Below are 19,321 nucleotides of genomic sequence, written 5' to 3' on the forward strand. Positions count from 1 at the left end.
TATACGTCGAACATCCTAGCACAACCAAAAAATAAGATATAAGCGTCACAGTTGTGACTCCCACCAATCTATACGTCGATCATCCTGTAAAGCCAAAAATACCAAAGTATATAGTTGAGCATCCAGGTCCGGAGAAGCCAATCTAGCCGAACATCTGGTCCAGAGCCGTCTATGCTGGCTTTACACCACGACCATCTAAAGTAGTTTTAATTTCAGCCATCTTCGCTGGCTCTACCCTTCTATGGTGCCAGTAGCACACTTCCTCAACTCCAACAACTGGCTGGAACAGTCTTCGGTCCCCTTCAAGCACGACTCGTACTCCTTCAACTTGGCGGCACATTCGCCCTGGATCTTTTGGAATGAAGGCACTTGCTGTTTGATGCACCCAGCCAACTCAAACTGCTCTTTATCACATCCGGTTCCGCCGTTGCTCATACACTTGTGGAAGGCAAGAAACTGCTGGGGACAATGGCGCGCAATGTCCTCCATCAATGCCTGGTCGAGGGCTCCGCTTTTCTCCATGTTTCCCCAAGATTTCTTGCAGAAAGGTGCCGTTGGTAATTATTGCAGATTGTTGGCTTGAAATTGGTGCAACTTTCCCATCAGATCGGGCGCATATACAGGAACTAGCGCCCTCACCACTACCCGAATTCACACACCAAGGGCGAGTCTGTAAGGAACCATCCCGTTGATCATGTCTCTCCGCAAGTCGTTGCTAGCCTTGACGTGGATCCCCGTGGTCTACACCTTTACCAATCACGTGTACCAGCCGTACCAGATCCGAGGCAGCTCCATGAGTCCCACCTTCAACCCTGGCACCGACTCCACCACCAAGGACATTGTGCTCGTCAGCAAGCTCAAAGTGAAGGAAACCTCGTTCACTAGGGGCGACGTGATCATGTTCCGGTCCCCAGAGAACCCCGAGAAGATCCTCACCAAGCGGGTGGTGGGGTTGCAGGGAGATCGAGTGAGGCCTAAGAGCCCCTACCCGAAAGCGCAGACAGTGGTGCCTCGCAACCACTTATGGGTGGAGGGAGACAATGCGTTCCATTCCATCGACTCCAACAACTTTGGACCCGTGAGCCAGGGCTTGGTAGTGGGCAAGGTGGTGACCATATTGTGGCCATTGAGCCGGTTCGGAAAAGATATACTGGGAGGACGAGATGCGAGAGAGTTGGATCCGAAGGATATGCTGGTCAAGCTGATCGGGGAAATATAGCGTGAGCTCGAGAAGCAGGTATGGCTGAACCCACTGCTCATCTAAAACATGGGTATATTTCGGTGGCTAAATACGATGTTAACTACTCACCACCCATGTGGGACAATCTTCTGTTAGCTAAATAAGTTGTGAAAACCACACGAAGTACTAGCCAAACTACGTGATAAGAACTCCGCCATCTTGAGAAGGAGGCCCAGCTTTTGGCTCGAGAGCCCAGCGGTGCCGGAGTGGACTTCCAACGAGTTCTCAAACGAGTCGAAGACGAATTTGGTCTGTCACATCCTTAACCCAGGCCCCATCTCACAATAGGACATCTCGTAACATGTTGTCATTAATTGCATTGTATATACTATTCGAGCATAGACCATATGGTCTCTCGCTTCTTCCAATAAACTGTTAGATTCATGATTTCGTGGTCTGGCACTGCAACAAAGTATCACCCATTCATGGATGTTGCTCAAGTAAATACTCATCTGTTAGATTGGGAGCTAATCTTCGCTCTATATCAAATGAATCATTGCTACTCTGTACTTTCACATTGGTCACTTTCAAGTCTCTTAATTTAGTCTCTTCGGCCTTTTGCAATTCGACGTTCCTCTTCCGTTTCAACTCGCCCAATCTCTTAAATCTGGTCACACTTTGTTGAATTATGTCAACAATCAAGGCAAACAGCAAGATAAGTCCAGCAGGAAGCCAAACCCTAATCAACACCCACACGATGATGGCCTTAAGAGCAGTTAGAAGCAATCGTTGATATCCTTTCTTACCGAGGACCTTCGCATCTTCTCTAACTCTTAAATGCGTAGGACTGAAGTCCTTGTTGATTTCCTCGTCGTCCATGAATTTTTCTGGCATCGTGTGGGTGTGAAGTAGTTAGCACTAAATTGATTTCGTGCACTGCATATACTGCTTGCAATTTGCCTGAACTTAAACAGGAAGCACTTAGCACCCTAAGTTAGACTAGTTCCTAAAGATAAACGACTTATTAGCTAGAGCTAATTAATAAAAGAGATGGTTGTCAAAGTTTATTCCAATGAATCAAAGATTATTGCAAATTACAAAGGTTTCCAAAAATTGTGCATAAATGTAAGAAAACGAGATATTTCAAAATAATGAAATACTTGTATTAACAACTTGAAATTTCTTTGAAATTGCTAAATTGATTGGACAGGATCATATCATAACACTTAAGTCTTTCCGCCTTTGAGTGAAATGAAACATCACCTACATTGATTCAATAAGAGTTATTAGCCAACCCATTTCCACAAAGCTTGGGGGTTCCACTGGGTGAATTAGGTGCAACACAATTTGAGGCTTTCAGAAACACAGACAGACCAATATTCATTTTTATTTTTGCTAATGAGAAGTATATTATAATCTACCGACTGTACATCTATTTTAATGGATGACACACCATTATCGTCAAACCTTTATGATTTAGTTAATTTTTAATTTCGGTTTTTTGTTGATTTTTTGCAACTTGGTGGGCAACATACGGAAGCATTAAGGAAGCGGATCATGTCATATAAACCGTTTATATTCAAAAGGTATCTATTAGATATAAAGCATCCTAATCTGAGAGAAAGTTTACTGGGAATACGTTCTAGATTCTTAAAAATAAAATTCAATACTATGCGGAAGATATTTGAGAAATGAAATAATACCAAAAACGCAACTTCTTGCGAAATGGAAGCCTATTATAGAATGCTCTTGAAATTGCCCGTTAGATACCAGCTAGAACTAGAAGGGTAGGACTATATTCTCGAAACACACCGCTAAAGTTGTTGTATTTTTTTTATGAAAAATAAGATGAATTTCCTTGCAAGGACTGTAATACTCATAAAAGAACAAATGCTTATATTCTCTGTATTGTAAGAATCGATAGGTGTACCATTCAAACAGTCGTGCGCTATCAAATTATATGACATTTATTGCGGTAACAGAAAAAGCTCTTTTTTAATCAAGAAGTAGCCGGTCTCGTATAGTGGTTAGTACAGTTCGTTGTGGCCGAACAAACCCAGGTTCGATTCCTGGGACCGGCAGGATATTATTTTTGCACCATCTACACAATAAAAACCACACTCACGTATATTAGTATAGTTCTATGTTGTTGTCAGTGTCAGTAACTTTGACTGAGTCGAATTTTATAGCTATAAGTGCATTTCCATCGCATTCAATATAATTCTTCGATTGAACCTGGTCGATTTTCGAATTATTCAAGTGCAAAGACTTATAGAACTCGAAGGACGTGGCATCCTTCTCCTTGTCGAGGATGGTGGAGGTACCAGTGATCATCACCGAAACACGGCCCAATTCGTTCTTATTGATATTAGCAAGCATCTCGAACAACGAGTTTCTTCTTTCATTGGGCGCCCCGCTTTTATCTTCTCCAGAGTTGTTGTCCTTGGCTGAGATCCAATCATGTACCAACAATGACACGATTGGGTTTGCTACTATGTTTTCATACTTTGTGGTTTTCTTTGGGGTAGATATGATTATGTAGTCACCCTCACTTCCATGGTAGTATGTGTAGTTCATAAGGGAAACATGGGGCACATTGTCCTTGCACGTGGCCAAATGGATGAATCTGGTCGATTTCAAGAGGTTGGTGACGGAACCAGGCAATTCTGACATGATATGATCCGATTGATGGCAATTGGTTCTCAAACAGGACGGATGTGTATTAATTTATACTGCGACTTATGTAATGAATTAGTAACTTTAAGGTCATGGGATCGGAGTAGATCGTAAGATCGGGGTACTCTGACTATACACCGGATACAATTGGGGTGTTCTATTGAAGTGGCTGAAATATGAATTGTTTATGGGCTAGTTGATTTTCGCTATAAATTTCTACTGCTGTAGTATCCTAGTATGTAGTAGACTCTCCTTTGATTCTTCAGTACATGAAATAGGAGTTATGGATTGCTGGTACTTTAAGGCTCTTCTTCTAACTTTTGACTCACAACATTTTGTGATCTACCCTGCTTTATCTTGTATACTTGATAATATTCCAAGATTCTGAACAGTCTTGGGATAGATGGCATATATCTAATTGCACTATTACTTCGATCATATGGTCACAACTGTAATTTTGAAATGGCGAGGGATACAAGAATAAACAACCAATCTTTAATACTCTATAATTCTAATTACTTTAGCTTCAATCAAGCCGGAAAGCTCAATAATCTATTTAGTTTATCCCATTATTAGGCAAGCTATCTGATGAGGACCAGCATCATTCGTAAGTTGTTCACAATCTGGTCAATTTCTTGTAGACGTTCAGATCGTCGATTAAATTGCCTAGCTCATCCAAAGATACATCCAATTGTACCATTTTGTTCTCCTCAATAATCAAGTTCTTGTTTAAATTAATATTGGTGATAATATGACCATCATTATTGGTAGTTAATCCAGTGGAATCCAATAATAGACCCAATTTATATAATATCTCCCAGTTGTTCTTCAACACATTGGCGGACCAAATCTTTTGGTTGATCTTGATGTTGGTGATGACCTTACTATCGAAATTATTGGCAGAAGCAACCGTGGAAGTAGAATTTACGTTGAATCCTTTCATCATATCTTCATATTCTTTATAGGCCAAATTGAAGTTTATGACCTGGAGATCGTGTTTCTCAACCCACCTTGCAGCAGCGATAGTCAATAACAACTCCAAAGAAGATAACGATTTGACGAGCTCCTGCGTATGGTTTGTGGATTGATTCTGAATGTACTTTTGAAAATGCTTATCTTGTAGAAATGGAGATTCGGTGGTTATTTTAGACATTGGAAATATGCATGCGTTATTGAAATCCTTATAGTTCTTTACTGTGTAGTAATTTTGATAGAGCATTCTTTTGAAAACAGTGCTAGAATGAAAAAGATGATCAACGTGGCTGTTCCATTCGCGACCAAAAGCTTTATCAGTCAACTCCTCGATTTTATTGTCATTTAATGTCAATGCTAGCCTTGCGTTTGCCCAAAATTCTTCGAGCGTATTTGGTTTATTAATGGATATCATTCTTTGTGAAAACCTACTTCTGACTCTTTTTTCGAGCAATTCTCTGGTAATAATCTTGCTCGAAATACCGACAACACAAATAGGCACCGAGCTATTCTGGGAGGAGTCGAACAAGTTGTACAAGAGCGTTTGCTTATTGTTATCTGTGAACTTTTCAAACTCCTCTATAATGAAGATTAACGAGAGTTTTTCTTCCGGGTTTTCTTCGGACTGCAATCTACCAGTCAAAAGTGGTTTCTCTTCATTTCTTTTGTTGAGGGTATTCAAGATGATATTCATTGTGTCACTGATAGACCGTTGTTCAAACGTCTGCAACTCGTCTGTCACAGTGTTTTGGTCCATATTCCGGTTCAAGTTATTATCCAATTGCTTGGCTATTTCTCTCAAAGCCGAATTGTCGTCTGAATGGATAAAAGCATTCAACTTGAATACGATATACTGTCCCCCATACTTGGTTTCCATATCGGCCAAGGCTGCGTTCACAAGTGAAGTCTTTCCGGAGGACCGAGGGCCAATGATCATAATGGAATGGCCCTCATTATCTCGTATAGTATGCTCAAGTAGCTTGTGGATTTCTATATACTTATCCTTAAGAGACTTGGATTCAAGTATATTGTTGAAGTTTCCCATGAGCTGGGAAGTAACCTGTTTCTTGATGGCATTGATGTCGTTGAGATCCACTCGTTTAGCTCTTTTAATAGGAGCCTCATGTTCTATGGACCTTCTCTTCTCCGAATCAAGCAAAGCAGGCTCATCGTGAGGATCCGTGGTCATCGTGTGGTGCTCGTTCACTACAGCATAGTGTCTAGGATATGCGATGTGGATTAGCTTCACGTGACCAAGTTTGGGGTAAGTCGATCCAAGACAATTCTGAGTTAAGGAGCTGTAGCAAGCACCAAAAATAGGAGATTTGCCTTGACGTCAACTGCCACCAAACTACGAAATGGGAAAGAGTCAAAAATGGCCAAGTGAAATAGTTTGACCATGACTGGAAAAAACTGTGGGGATGCGGTTTCACCCTCATGTCTGGAGTGGCTCGGACACATTTGCTGCTAAGTCCGCAAAGATAATAATATGGATAATAGATTTAAAGTGTAAATAATAATTTGGTTGTATCAGTTTGGTGTTAGCTGGTCTCAAAGTATTTTTTGCTTGCTCTTTCGTCCACCCTTAGGCCCCTTCTTTGCGCCAATGAAGGTTTTCAAAGAGCACAACTCTTGGCTAAAGAAGTACGAAGTTTGTCGAGAACCCTGAAACATCCCATCTAGATCTTTGGGTGCATAAATTAAATTTAGATTCAGGGTTTGACACACTTCATCTAGCTACGCATTTCCTCGGGAAATCTGAAACTTTTAACGGGTGGTGTTTAATGCACAGAACCTTGGTAGATACGAACAATAAGCCAATCTGTAACAGATTGTGCTACCACTGATGTATTTACCACATATATTAGGGACGAACACCCTCTGGATTTGATGGTGGTAACCATGTCTGAAGTGGGGCCACGAACTCTCCACAGGAACATCCTCACAGACTTCAACAAGACTTCCACCGGAAAGGTGTTTGAAAAGGACCTTCGAGACATATATGCCATGACTGTCATCTGCCTCGACCTCAAGCCAAAGGAAAGCTTCAAGCTTAAGTTTTCTCTTGTCAAACAGTACCCGTATGGCTTCTACCTTGAACAAGCTCTTGCAGCCATGAAAGACTTGACCTTGAAGGTGGAACTCAACCATACCACAACGTCCATTTCCTACAACATCCAGAACGACTTAGCGTTTGCATTATTGAAGAGGTTTTTCGAGGCGAAGCTTCTCCATTCACCTGCCGAAAGAACCAGATCCACCTTGAAGCCAAGTTTGGTTCTCCAGCCCACCCCAAAGGGAGTGGCAATTGTGCAAGACTTTTGCACCAACATAGGCATTAAAAAAGACAAACTTCCAGATATATTGAATTCACCGTTCAATAGCATGGATTTGTTCAAATTTGATCGAGCCCACTTGACTGACAAGATCATTTATTCGGAGTACTTGTTGTACTTGCTATTCATAAAGTTGTTTTCTAGAAAGCCAAACGTATGGACGCCAAAGAGTGGACCAGATTCAATCACGATGAGAGAAAGGCTCGATAGTGACCAAGGGACGGATGAGTTCAATTTTGAAGGTTTGACAGCTCCGTTGAGAGGCGGGTTTGAAGGACTATCAACTACAACTGGTACAGAGATCAAACACGAGCTGATAGAATCAGGTAGCAATCAGCCACAACTCATAAGTCCATTCCACCACCGTTATTTTACCAACCCAGAATCAGACTCGCATATTCAGTACTACGTATCCACAGCAGGCGTTCGACTCTTCAAAGACAAGGTCTTTAAAATGGAAAACCAAGGCATTCTGGTAAATTATTGCGTTAGTGGCAAGTCCATATGCCAATGGCTTTATGACTGTACAGATATCCTATCAGCATATGACTGTATCGAAATTGGGAACCTTTTTGTGAAATATAATCTTCTCACCCCGATCCGGTTGCAACCATCTAAAGCTTCTTCGAAATTTGCACCCTATAGAGACCATTTCTATTTAATGAGTAACTTGGGCCAGAAAGTATGTTACTGGAATCAAAGAAACGGGGAAAGAGAGTCCAGTAGTGATGATCAAGATAAACTTTCAGAAGAGATAGGTGAATTCTTTCAACAAGAGGAAGACGATTGCTCCGATACGTCTTCCGTCTTCAATTTACGAGATGTCCTTCACGATCATGGATTACGATATCTCTTCAAGAAACATCTTGAGAATGAATTTTGTTCAGAGAATCTTGATGCCTATTTCCTTTTGAACCAATTCGAAAAACGTATTAAAAGGTTGGGCAAGGTTGTGAAGTATAAAAAGACTGATGATATGCGGGTCTATGACAAGATATCGAAGTTTTCCAACCTGTGCTTGTCGTTGGCTTATCATATTTTTTTCACTTACTTGAGCTATGAATCGCCATTTGTATTGAACATTGACTATCAATTGAGGGATGAAATTAATTGTATTATGATTGAATCAAAAGGAGCGAAGACTCCGACTGATCATGATTCGAGAACTTCTAAAGAGGAGTCACCGAAGGACCAAGTAAAAATCAAAGCAGTCAGTTTGGATTTACCATCCAGAAAAACTGTTGAACACCCCTCATTTGGTGTTTCTTCGACTGTGTCAATTGTTCCCCAGACTATTACCGATTCCAGAACAGCTCAGTCCCAAAAAATTGTTTACACGCCAATAGATTCTATCAATACACCACTCGAGAATGGTACCAAGAAGTCACTTAGAAATCTTGCACGTATTTCAAAGTGCTTTAGTGCTATTTCAACCGAGATTTATAAACTCATGGAAGCTGATTCATTCCCCAAGATTGTGCATAGCGAATTGCTAAAGGAAGCAACATCGACAATCGAGATTAGGAAATCACACACTACAATATCTCAATAGCTATAAATACATATTCGATAAAATGATACTTAATTATGCAATAGGTTCTAAAGTGGTACCCTTCTTAATAGTAGCCCAACCAATCAATCTCCAATGCTTCTCGATTCTTCTAGACAAAGCAATCTTCTCGTTAACTTCAGTACAAGCAGGAGAGGTCAATTGCAAACGAGCCATATCGGCCTTAACAGCGAGAACTCTAGCACCAGTAGCAGTAGAACCGATATTCACCATCAAAACTTCACCAACTTCCAACTTTCTGACCTTGGCACCTTGCTTTTGACCATCAGTCTTGACACCCAACAATCTTCTCAACAAGAAGTAGTTGATTTCAATGTCTGTATATATGGAAGGTAAGAAGCCCTTGGAACCAACAACTTGACCAACTAATCTGTCAGCTCTACACAAAGTAGGATCAACCTTGGTACCAACACCGATCAATCCACCTGGAACAGCGAACTTCAAGTCGTTATGCTCGGCGAACAATGACACAATGTTGGAGAAAATTGGCTTACATTGGATCTTACCATTGTCATCCTTGGTGACAATACCTGGTCTAATCTCAATTTCGTCACCGATCTTGAAAACACCGTTCAAAATAGAACCACCAGCAACACCACCCTTGAGGTCGTCAATTTCAGCACCCGGCTTGTTAACATCGAAGGATCTGATGACTATTAATCTTGGGGTAGCTTGGAAGTCTCTTAAAGGAACTGGTATAGATTTGACAATGAATTCATTAACTGCATCGATGTTGTACTTCAATTGAGCGGAGATTGGAACAATTGGGGCACCATCAGCTATAGTACCTCTAATGAAAGTTAAGATGGATTTTTGATGTTCCAAAGCTGACTCTTGTCTCATTAAATCAACCTTGTTTTGTAAAATGATCACATGCTTCAATTTCATAATTTCAATAGCAGCCAAATGCTCAGATGTTTGTGGTTGAGGACAACTTTCGTTACCGGCAATCAATAATAATGCGGCATCCATAACGGCGGCTCCCGACAACATAGTACTCATTAAAATATCGTGACCTGGACAATCAACGAAGGAAACGTGTCTCAATAACTTATAACGACCGTCACATCCTGGTCTGGCACACTTTGGTCTGATTTCTTTATCGGATTTGAACGATTTGTAACAATCTGGTTCAGGACATTCTTCGTTATCACATTTATAAATTTTGGCGTTGGCGTAACCCAACTTGATGGTAATATTTCTTTCCAATTCATCCTTGAATCTAACGGTTTGAACTCCAGAGATGGCACGGACAACGGTGGATTTACCGTGAGCGACATGCCCAATAGTACCAATGTTAATGGTGGCTTGTCTATTAATGATGTCTGCGGATAATGGAGTTAATTCGGAAAAATCAACATTGTCTGGTTGTTCTGGTAATCCACCACCTTCTTCAAACTCTCTGCGTGCTGCTTCTTCGTCAAACTCTTCTGCTAATCCTGCAAAGCTGACAGACTTCTTTTGGGTCTCTTCGGCTGGTTGGGCTTCGCCAGCTTCATTGTCACTTTCGATGTCGTGCTCATACTGGAACTGTTCTTCTTCTTCGAAGTCTCCACCGATCACAATATCAGGTGTGGCATTTTCAATATCGTCGTAGGACATGTTGATGATGATATTAGTCTTGTGTGAATCATTTGTTATATGGTCAAATTTTTCACAATTTTTTTATCGGTGAAAGCACGACTTTTAGTCACCAGGAGTGCGTAAACCGAGCATCCAAAGGGTCTTTGGTGGTGGTATATGTCAGGCTTTGGAGAGGTATAGCGAGACTTTCCAGCAGTCATTGGGCCTGAACTCACTACTTTACATATTAGGACTTCTTTCTTTGGAATCTGTGAAGTAGTAAGAGCAAACTGCGATCCAGAAATTCAATGAGAGAACAGCTTTTCCTGAAACATGCTTGTAGATGCATGAAATTGATTAATAGTACACTATAGACAGACGGATCTCAATCGATCTGGGGGTTCACCACATTAATTTTAGTCCCTCCGAAGTATCACCGTAGGGGTTATTGTATTATACAAGGCCAGTCACTTGGAATATTGAATTTCTTGAATAGGTAATCCGGACTTTTCCTAATGGTCCTATTGAGTATGGAAACCAAAGTCGTTCATCACACTGTCAACGTCTTTCCAAAGAAGGTCACTATTCATATCGAATGAATCCAAGGACAATGGAATAGGCGATTCGTCCTGACCTGGAATGCCTGTGGCAGGCTGGCCCTCCTCCATAGGATGGGCATGGGTCAACTTTGAGCCCATCACTGGGTTCAGGCCATAATTGTCCACCTGTTGATAGAACGAACTACCTGCATTGTAGTATCTACCATTGTGTGCCTTCTTATTCGCTTGTGGATTCTTGAACCCGGATCCGTTGTTCAACCCCAAGTTCATACCACTCGAGTTCGGTGAATCTCTATCTGGTCTCACCTGTGGCGACGACTCCGTAGAGTTATTCACCACTTTAAATATGGAACTTCTCTTGCCATTAATTGAAATGGGTTGGGGGTCCAAAGGAATTGTCCTTATGATTTTTCTTGCTTTAGATTCGGCATTGACAGTGTTAGATAACGATCTCTGGCGGCGTTTCAGCGACGAAGTGGTACTTCCTGGTGTAGACTTTTGGCTTCCGCTGTGATTGCTTTGATGACCAGCTCCTGGCTTTTCATCATCACTGACCAACGCTTCCTCATTATCATCACCTGCATTGTCGCCTTCGTTGTCCAAGTCGTCTCCATATTCGTCATCAATTTCATCACCATCAACCTCGTTTTTCTCATCATCATGACTGCTGAACTTGGTCATTCCTACTTGATCTCTCAATAAGAATAGACAGTCAAAGAAAACAGAAGCGGACATTCTGTTCCTGATAGTGATGTTGAGGTTATTCAAGTTCTTCTCGTGCAACGTTCTGAACAATTGCCACATGTTCCTCATAATTCCACTTGATCTATGAGCAATGTCATGCTTCATTATCGAGGCCTTAGCCGCTAAAGAGATTGCAATCTCGTAACTTTGCTTTCCTGATCCTGTATCAACAAATTTCTTCATAGGTGAATGAATCAATTTGCCCAAAATACAAGCAGCTTGCCAAATATCTAAAATATAAACACCTGGCAAATATTTGACAAACTTCTTGTCCTTAATTTGAAAGGACTGTGTGTGGTTGATTAAGGTAATTGCAGCATTGAACAATTGAATCAAACCCTTTTGAAGTTCAAAACTCGACACCCTAGATGAATCCATGAAGAAATAACTCAATAAATGGACTCTTGCAGCATATAACTGAAACTTTCTGAACCCGTCTTCGGATGGAAGTTCGTGATTCATCTTGATTTCTAATTCATTCAATCTTCTCATGAAAAGCTTTAATATAGGCAACCTCTCTGCTGAATTTATCAAACCGTAGGGATCCATGGGGTTGGTATTCAAAGTTCTGGAGACTTGATCCTCAAAGTTGGAAATTTCCATCATAAACTTGATAGCAACTGGCAACTTGAAAGCAGACGAAGTAGATGTAGTCCAGATGGAAGTATCAAACTGGGTAAAAGCAGGAAAACCGAACGAAGTTGCAATCGTCTGTGACACTATATTACATAAGATCCAAGTCTTGGAATTTTCCTGGATAATTGATATTTGTGGTTGTGACTGAGTTGGATTGGGCTCTTGTGGCTGGTCTTGATGTTTGTATTGTGAGCCAGGAGAGTGTAATCCGATACGTACTGCCTGGAAAATAGCATTTCCAATCGTATTGTAGGACGAGTCAGCACTAAGCGAAGAAGTGATAGGAGGCCAATAAGAATATAATAAGAAGGCTTGGACCGAGTAGACAGACAATGCATTATAAATAGGTTCATCCTCTTCAATAGGATTGTATCTGGAAATGGGTGAGATCATGATTTCAGCCAAAATTCCTTTGACCAATGGAGAAAGCTGTAAAAGTAACGATTTCTCAGAGTCTTCGTTAAATCTTCTCAAAGAAACGAACATTATGACCCAAAACAAGGAAGGACATAACTTGTATATTCTTTCAGGGCCCAAAGATATATCCACGACAGGTAAGATTTGATGGTATCTTTCCACGTATTCTAAGTATAGTGATTTGATGGTCTCTGGTGATAGGGAAACAGAGTCCATAGTCTTTTCTTCACAATCCAACGAGTAGTGAGGGATTGAATGTCTGATTTCTCCCGTAGTATGCATGATGGACTCATCTAATGGTCTGTAGATAGATGGGGTGTTTGGAATGGAATTATTAGTTTCTGAAGAATTATGCGAAAATCTATTATCATAGGGAGAATTAGAGTGATGAAGATGGCTGTGTTGGTTGATGAGTTGTTGGTGTGGTTGAATTGAATTGGACGGAGTATGATTCTGGTACGGAAGGGGCGACTGTTGGGTTGCAGGTGCAAAGGTATTCTGGAAATTCAATGGGGATTGGACCTGGCTTGTCAAAGAATTATTCTGCCGTATAGCCGACTGACCCGACACTGGCTGTGTACCTGAACTGGAACCAAAGTCACTCTGACTTAAGGAGGGCACCTTAGCAAAGAGTTCCTGGGTCTGGGCACTTGTCAAAGTTTTCTTCAACTCGGAGAACTCACGTTCAATTTGGGCAATTCGAGCTCTCTTATAGGTTCTCTTATAGTCGGACTTCAAGTCACACTGGAGTCCCTTTTTCTGGCACCGAGTGCATGGATCGGGATGTTTTTCATGAGCATCACATCGAGACTTCTGTTGCCTGCACTCGACACATGCCATTCGCTTGAGCTTTCCCGACTTCAAGGTAGGGGGAGGAGTTGAGCTGGTAGATGTCTGGCCCCCATGGGTGCTTCCGCCCGGAGGTGAGCCACCACTCTCCTCCTTAAGTTGCTGGTTGAGGACTTGGAGCTCGTGTGACATGTTCGCAATGTGGGCTAGGTTGTCTAAGGAGTTCTGGACGACTCCATTACTCATTTTGCCGGACCCTTTGATAGTATTACAGATGGGAGGAGCTATTGGCGTGATGTAGAATTGGTGGATCCATCGCAACAAATGTTGATTTTTTTGTTCCATCACGTGATGCATACTGATTGACGCAGCGCATTTTTTAGATCTTTAGAGGCTAAAGGGGCCGTTGCTCTCGCTTAACAGCAAGAAGCAAGCAAGCGAGCTGGAAACAAGCAGTTTATCTACGCTAAGTGGGTGATACTAGGAATACAGGCAGCCTTGTCCGATATTCTGGTTGAAGGAACCAAGCCTGATGTCACGAAATAATTTCATCCATACAAACCTCTATTTGCCTGAATTTAAGGTGTCTTTACACCATTAATTTGGGGTTTCAGGGTGGTCTTCTCCAACCCTACATTTGCTGATCACAATTCTCCCGCTAAAAGTGTATTTCTTTGTTCTTAATGCTCCAGTTGTATACTATATATATCTCCCAAGGCAGGAAGATCAGCCCCACGACAACATACTATTTGTATTCCAGTCCAAGTCGAATTCCGGCGAGTTGGAGCCAAACTTCTTCAACATTGGCAAGACCAAGAGTTTTGTGGGAGCATCGGTGATGAACTCCACCTTCGACTTGGGATCGGCTTCGGCCCCTGGCTCGTGCACATTTTCGAAGTTTTTGGGCAAGTAGTTTAAGAAGTAGTCGTGAAGAACGGGCCCAGGAATGTGCGAGGGCAAGTCGTTCGTGGAAACAACCACAGAATCGTGTCTGGTATGGCGTTGACGTGCAACATGGCAGGCGACACTCAATAAGATGTCCAAGTCTTGAAAGTTGTGGCCACCCAACTCGTTCAAGCCAGTGAACGAGGACCCACGACGGCGGCCACCCGCGGCGGGACCACCCAAGACACCTACTGGCTCGAACGACAACTCGCCCATGCCCAAAACAAAAAACGTCTTGCCCATCAAAGTGTGCCAGAGGATGTAGTACGACTTGTGCTGCAACTCGTTGGTGAATATGGCTCCGTTGACGTCAAACCATTTTGTGGAAGCCTCTTTGTGGGGGAGTTTCTCGGCAGCGATCATGCTAACTAAGTGGTGACCCCTGTAGTGAGCATAAGACGGCTTGATGGAGACCTTGGGGATGGTAGAGGTGACCATCGAGGACTGTCTGCGTGGGGCAGAATGCCCCACGTCCTCGGTGATGCCAGAGAGCCCAGTGGCACTGGAACCTCTTCTGGAGTAAAGCATGTCTGACAAGTTGGCCAACGACGACGATGAGCGACGGTCGCCCTGTAACTCGCTGTGGGTGATGAGCTTGTTGAGTTCCGTCATGATCTCCAACTCCTTGCCTTGCAAGATATACTGGATCAACTCCTGGTCTGCAGGATTGGATCCGTGGAGTAATCTCAACTTCTTACCCACTGTCTCCTGGGTGGGGGCGTTGTTCAGGTGGAGCAATTGCTCGATCAAGCGCTCCTGGTCGGGACCGGCTACACTGAGGGGCACCTTGTAGAAATCGAGAGGGTATCCCTTGAAACCGAACTTCTCGTAGTAGTTGCCCACAGCCGAGTACAACACCCAGAAGTACTGTTTTCCCAAGTAGTAGTTGGCCAATTGGCGATCGACCTGGCCATCGCTGGTGACCATGTTCTTAAAGCTGTCATTTTTGGCGGGGTCGCTTTCTGCAATTTTTTGCGAGATTATGGCGTTTTCGGTGTGCTCAATGGCCTTGCCCACGAGAAGAGTGGCCAAGCCGTTGCCACGGTGCTCCTTTAACGTGAACACGTAGCCAATGACGAGAAAGTGTACATTCTTCACTCCAAACAGCGCAGGGTCTGGAATGGACGAGATGGCGTGCGAGCGATCAGCATCCTTGTAGAAGCCCTTGGACTGGGTCAAGGCGGTGGAGGCCACGATTTTTCCGTGCTGGTCCTCCAAGTAAAACACCTGGACGGGACTGCCTTGGTCCAAGGTGTATTTGTGTCTGACAAGTTCTGCGTCGCCAAACTCATCTGGGGTAAAGATCTCGGAGCCCCACTCGGTGCCGCAGACCGCGTAAACCTGGCGGATTTTGGCGGGGTCAGATGTGGTGTGGAAGGTGAACGACATAACGGTGGTGGTGGCTGGATAGGGGGTAGTATGGGGTATAAGTATGGGGTTGGACAGGTCATGTGATCAGCAAGCAAAGAGAGCCAAAATGCGACCCTGGGACCCTGGGACCCTGGGACACGAGCCGGGCACGCCGATACCTCCACTTCACTACACATTAGCAATAAAAAGGAGTCCATACTTTGTGAGATCTCCGAGAAATCTAAGACAAGGATACATAGACGATTGATCGTTGACAGGGATCAGTATTCAGAGCATAATTAATAGTTAAGTGTTTAGTTAGCCACGACTGGAGGGTGAAAATGGCCTGTCAAGCAGACACAATTAATGAAAGTACTTCATAGCCACCACGAGAGAGTGGAAATGGACTAAAAAAGTACAATTAATGAATCTAATATTTAGTTAGCCCTATTACTGATGACATAAGTGATTGCCAGAGCACAATTTAGTCATGGATAGTGACGTCAGATTACTTATCAATAATAGGCGATTCATCGTGTAGTATACAGTCATTCCTAGCAAATGTCGCGTTTCTATTGATCGGATCTCTTCGTGCATCCAAATCGTAGTGTGAATGTAATCGGAAATCCCGACTCACGGTTCAATTTTCCTGTATTTAATCTGTTTTCTCTTTGGATTACGGGAACTGTGATTGGGATACTTTGTAAAACTACGTGAAATATTACCGAGCGCTGCCTAGGTCACCCGACAAAATTAGTTAGGGGTGGTGTTACTTTGCTACAGAGCTAAATGTAGTAGATGCGCGATAATTATGTGGGAAATAATTCACGTCTCTGTAGTTTAGGGAAGGAATTATGCTACTAAAGAATTCAGGTTCGAGTTCCTCTCAGTGATTCGCAGCATTTAGCGTAAAAGAAATTATTATGCTTTCGGTAAATTCGACTCCGAACATCAAATTTGTCTTACTCAGCCCGAATTGCTGCTCTTTAAGTGAGAATTGTGAGGACATTATTAGAATTAATCCTGAGTATCTGACCTCGAGTAGAAGTTTTTAGAATTTGTCCTGAGTCACTGACGTCGAGAGGTTTCTAGAAAATTTGTGCTATTTCCAGTACGTGTGGGGTCATGTGCCTGCAAGCCCATCTGGTGATTCCGCCTCCTCCCCACCTGTCCCGGCCCGCATTCGCAATTTTTGCCGTTCGGCTGGAAAAGTCTTCTCTTCCACCCTCGACCCTGAAGATCAGCGATGGGCCCTGCGCACCACGTCAACGCTCTGACAGCACCCCAGCGGGTCACGGGCCATGATCGATGTCCAGTTCCACCGTAGCATTGTCTCTAGCGGTCACCAGATGTTCCCAGCAATTCCCACATCGGGCCTGCCATCGCTGCGGCTTCCTGTCTTGGAAGCCGTCAAAAAGAAACAGCGATGAAAATTTCCACAACCAATCTGAGGCTGCCATGTCGGACACAAACTGCCGCCGGCCCTTGGCAGGCGTGCGAGCCCGCGCAAGATGCGCCTCCATAACGGCTGACTAGTTGCAGCGGGTGTCTTTTGGGGCAATTGTCGCCGGGACGCTGGGTACCACGCTGGGGCTGGGCCTGTACCGGCATGGAGCTACCAGCGATGGAGACACTCACAACAAAAGTGGACATTTCCACCACTTTCTTCTTCTCTCATCTCCACTGGCATGCTGAAACAAGACGAATACTTCACTAAAGAGTCCACTAGCTCCTACGACTCTGCCGAGCCTGTGGGCAAGTGGAAAGAGTTTACCGACTCGTTCAGGCGCCAGGTTCCTGGCGCCACCAACTCCGGCTCCGATATCGAGTCGCTGGCGTCGCAGTCGGCGCCAGACCTTCAGAAAGGCCTCAAGAAACGTCAGCTCCAGATGATCGCCCTAGGCGGGTGTGTGGGCTCGGGACTCTTGGTGGCATCGGGACTTGCCCTCACCAACGGACCTGGCGCTGTCCTCGTGGCCTGGGCCATCGTGTCCACCTTCTTGTACTGCACCATGCAATCGCTCGCTGAGTTAGTCAGTGTGTTCCCAGTGTCTGGATCTTTCGCAACCTACGCCACCAGATTTATTGACCCATCATGGGGCTTCGCCATGGGCTGGAACTACGCCATCTTCTGGGTCATTGTGTTGCCGTTGGAGTTGGTTGCAGCATCGTTGACCATCAACTTCTGGAAGTCCTCCATCAACTCGGTGGTGTGGGTGGCTGTTTTCTACGTGCTCATCATCTTGTTGAACTTGTGTGGCAATAAGGGCTTCGGTGAGGCCGAGTTCATCGCCTCGGTCATCAAGTTGCTTGGGATTGTCGGCTTCGACATCTTGGCCATCGTATTGATCTGTGGTGGTGGAGACGAGGGCTACATCGGTGGCAAGTACTGGCACAACCCTGGCGCCTTCACCACCGGGTTCAAGGGCGTGGTATCAGTGTTGATCACAGCCACCTACTCGTTGGCCGGAACCGAGTTGATCGGGTTGACTGCCAGCGAATCCAAGGAAAACCCCAGGAAAATGATGCCCAAGGCCATCAAGCAGGTGTTCTGGAGAATCATCGTGTTCTACATGATCACCCTTACCTTGGTGGGGTTCTTGGTGCCTGCCAACAGTCCAAAGTTGATCGGGAGCTCCTCGAACGCCTCGGCCTCACCCTTTGTCATCGCCATCAGAAACGGTGGTATTAAGGCCTTGCCTTCCATTTTCAACGTCATTGTGTTGGTGGCACTTTTGGCCATTGGCAACTCCGCCGTCTACGGCTTCTCAAGAACCGCCTTGGCCTTATCAGAACAAGGCTTGGCTCCCAAGTTCCTTGGATACATCGACCGTAACGGAAGACCTTTGGGTGGAATCTTGTTCTCAGCGTTCATCGGGTTGTTGGCGTTTGTGGCCGCTTCTCCAAAGCAATCGACGGTGTTTGCATGGTTGGTTGCCTTGTCTGGTCTTTCCACCTTGTTCACCTGGGGCAGTATCAACGCCTCATTCATCCAGTTTAGAAGAGCCATGGCTCACCAAGGCCGTACCCTTGACGAGTTACCATATGTCTCCAATACTGGTGTCATTGGGGCATACTACGGGTTGATCATGAACATTCTTGTCTTATGCTTGCAGTTCTGGATCTCCTTATTTCCCTTACACCAGAAGCCAGACGCTACCGTTTTCTTCCAGAACTATATCGGTGCCGTTGTTGTTTTAGCTTTTTACGTGGGCCACAAGATCTACTCTAGAAACCTTAAATTCTTGGTCAACATTAGTGATATCGACGTGGATGCTGGTAGAGGTAAGACCGATATCGATATGTTGAAACAAGAAATTGCCGAGGAAAAGAGAGCCAGAGCTGCCTTGTCTTGGTACAAAAGATACATGGAATTTTGGTGTTGATTGATTTTTTGTATTTGCATAAATTCCCGTTGAATGGGTTCTCACGAATAACGATATTTACCACTGAGTGGTCATAGACTAGTTAAATAATTAATTAAATACCTTTATAGTAATTTAAATACCCTAAAGTCTGTGAATTAAGAATGTAGATATTTAGCAGCAACTGTTAAAAAATCTCGAAGCGGGTTGTGATTCTT

The 19,321-nt window shown here is 43.8% G+C and overlaps 12 protein-coding genes and 1 non-coding gene across 13 annotated transcripts; 5 read left to right on the forward strand and 8 right to left on the reverse strand.

Moving 5' to 3' along the window:
• Positions 1–231: 231 nt before the first annotated feature.
• CANTADRAFT_52186 (uncharacterized protein) lies at positions 232–522 on the reverse strand (the record flags this gene model as incomplete). Its single annotated transcript, XM_020210046.1, has 1 exon — positions 232–522. One exon carries the CDS (start codon positions 520–522, stop codon positions 232–234), a length of 291 nt encoding a protein of 96 aa, XP_020064256.1.
• A 172-nt stretch (positions 523–694) lies between these two features.
• Positions 695–1,219, forward strand: IMP2 (endopeptidase catalytic subunit; the record flags this gene model as incomplete). Its single annotated transcript, XM_020209964.1, has 1 exon — positions 695–1,219. One exon carries the CDS (start codon positions 695–697, stop codon positions 1,217–1,219), a length of 525 nt encoding a protein of 174 aa, XP_020064257.1.
• A 242-nt stretch (positions 1,220–1,461) lies between these two features.
• On the reverse strand, positions 1,462–2,107 carry CANTADRAFT_248716 (uncharacterized protein). Its single transcript, XM_020207246.1, has one exon. It carries the CDS (start codon positions 2,072–2,074, stop codon positions 1,664–1,666), a length of 411 nt encoding a protein of 136 aa, XP_020064258.1. The 5' UTR covers positions 2,075–2,107; the 3' UTR covers positions 1,462–1,663.
• A 1,082-nt stretch (positions 2,108–3,189) lies between these two features.
• On the forward strand, positions 3,190–3,261 carry CANTADRAFT_t129. The gene has a single exon. It is a non-coding gene; the product is annotated as a tRNA-His (tRNA).
• A 49-nt stretch (positions 3,262–3,310) lies between these two features.
• On the reverse strand, positions 3,311–3,853 carry CANTADRAFT_51664 (pyridoxal 5'-phosphate synthase; the record flags this gene model as incomplete). Its single annotated transcript, XM_020209974.1, has 1 exon — positions 3,311–3,853. One exon carries the CDS (start codon positions 3,851–3,853, stop codon positions 3,311–3,313), a length of 543 nt encoding a protein of 180 aa, XP_020064259.1.
• A 619-nt stretch (positions 3,854–4,472) lies between these two features.
• On the reverse strand, positions 4,473–5,873 carry ORC4 (origin recognition complex subunit 4; the record flags this gene model as incomplete). Its single annotated transcript, XM_020210048.1, has 1 exon — positions 4,473–5,873. The coding sequence occupies one exon, from the start codon at positions 5,871–5,873 to the stop codon at positions 4,473–4,475; it is 1,401 nt and encodes a 466-aa protein (XP_020064260.1).
• A 513-nt stretch (positions 5,874–6,386) lies between these two features.
• Positions 6,387–8,735, forward strand: SST2 (GTPase-activating protein). The gene has a single exon (XM_020207673.1). It carries the CDS (start codon positions 6,731–6,733, stop codon positions 8,714–8,716), a length of 1,986 nt encoding a protein of 661 aa, XP_020064261.1. The 5' UTR covers positions 6,387–6,730; the 3' UTR covers positions 8,717–8,735.
• Positions 8,736–8,749: 14 nt separating this feature from the next.
• Positions 8,750–10,336, reverse strand: GCD11 (translation initiation factor eIF2 subunit gamma; the record flags this gene model as incomplete). Its single annotated transcript, XM_020210040.1, has 1 exon — positions 8,750–10,336. The coding sequence occupies one exon, from the start codon at positions 10,334–10,336 to the stop codon at positions 8,750–8,752; it is 1,587 nt and encodes a 528-aa protein (XP_020064262.1).
• A 482-nt stretch (positions 10,337–10,818) lies between these two features.
• On the reverse strand, positions 10,819–13,689 carry LEU3 (leucine-responsive transcriptional regulator; the record flags this gene model as incomplete). The annotated part of the gene is made up of 1 exon (XM_020210870.1): positions 10,819–13,689. The coding sequence occupies one exon, from the start codon at positions 13,687–13,689 to the stop codon at positions 10,819–10,821; it is 2,871 nt and encodes a 956-aa protein (XP_020064263.1).
• Positions 13,690–14,169: 480 nt separating this feature from the next.
• On the reverse strand, positions 14,170–15,777 carry CANTADRAFT_6316 (uncharacterized protein; the record flags this gene model as incomplete). Its single annotated transcript, XM_020210871.1, has 1 exon — positions 14,170–15,777. One exon carries the CDS (start codon positions 15,775–15,777, stop codon positions 14,170–14,172), a length of 1,608 nt encoding a protein of 535 aa, XP_020064264.1.
• Positions 15,778–16,809: 1,032 nt separating this feature from the next.
• Positions 16,810–17,095, forward strand: CANTADRAFT_26177 (uncharacterized protein; the record flags this gene model as incomplete). The annotated part of the gene is made up of 1 exon (XM_020207674.1): positions 16,810–17,095. A coding segment is annotated over exon 1 (152 nt), but the record flags the coding sequence as incomplete, so codon positions are not given.
• CANTADRAFT_26178 (uncharacterized protein) lies at positions 17,016–17,201 on the reverse strand (the record flags this gene model as incomplete). The annotated part of the gene is made up of 1 exon (XM_020207675.1): positions 17,016–17,201. The coding sequence occupies one exon, from the start codon at positions 17,196–17,198 to the stop codon at positions 17,031–17,033; it is 168 nt and encodes a 55-aa protein (XP_020064266.1). The 3' UTR covers positions 17,016–17,030.
• Positions 17,202–17,207: 6 nt separating this feature from the next.
• GAP6 (Gap6p) lies at positions 17,208–19,258 on the forward strand. The gene has a single exon (XM_020207676.1). It carries the CDS (start codon positions 17,427–17,429, stop codon positions 19,122–19,124), a length of 1,698 nt encoding a protein of 565 aa, XP_020064267.1. The 5' UTR covers positions 17,208–17,426; the 3' UTR covers positions 19,125–19,258.
• Positions 19,259–19,321: the final 63 nt, after the last annotated feature.

The sequence above is a fragment of the Suhomyces tanzawaensis genome (assembly GCF_001661415.1).
Source record: "Suhomyces tanzawaensis NRRL Y-17324 unplaced genomic scaffold CANTAscaffold_4, whole genome shotgun sequence".
Taxonomy (NCBI): domain Eukaryota; kingdom Fungi; phylum Ascomycota; class Pichiomycetes; order Serinales; family Debaryomycetaceae; genus Suhomyces; species Suhomyces tanzawaensis.

Coding starts and splice junctions, on each gene's coding strand:
- SST2 (XM_020207673.1), top strand. CDS start 6,731: ATGTCTGAAGTGGGGCCACGAACTCTCCACAGGAACATCCTCACAGAC.
- CANTADRAFT_248716 (XM_020207246.1), bottom strand. CDS start 2,074: ATGCCAGAAAAATTCATGGACGACGAGGAAATCAACAAGGACTTCAGT.
- GAP6 (XM_020207676.1), top strand. CDS start 17,427: ATGCTGAAACAAGACGAATACTTCACTAAAGAGTCCACTAGCTCCTAC.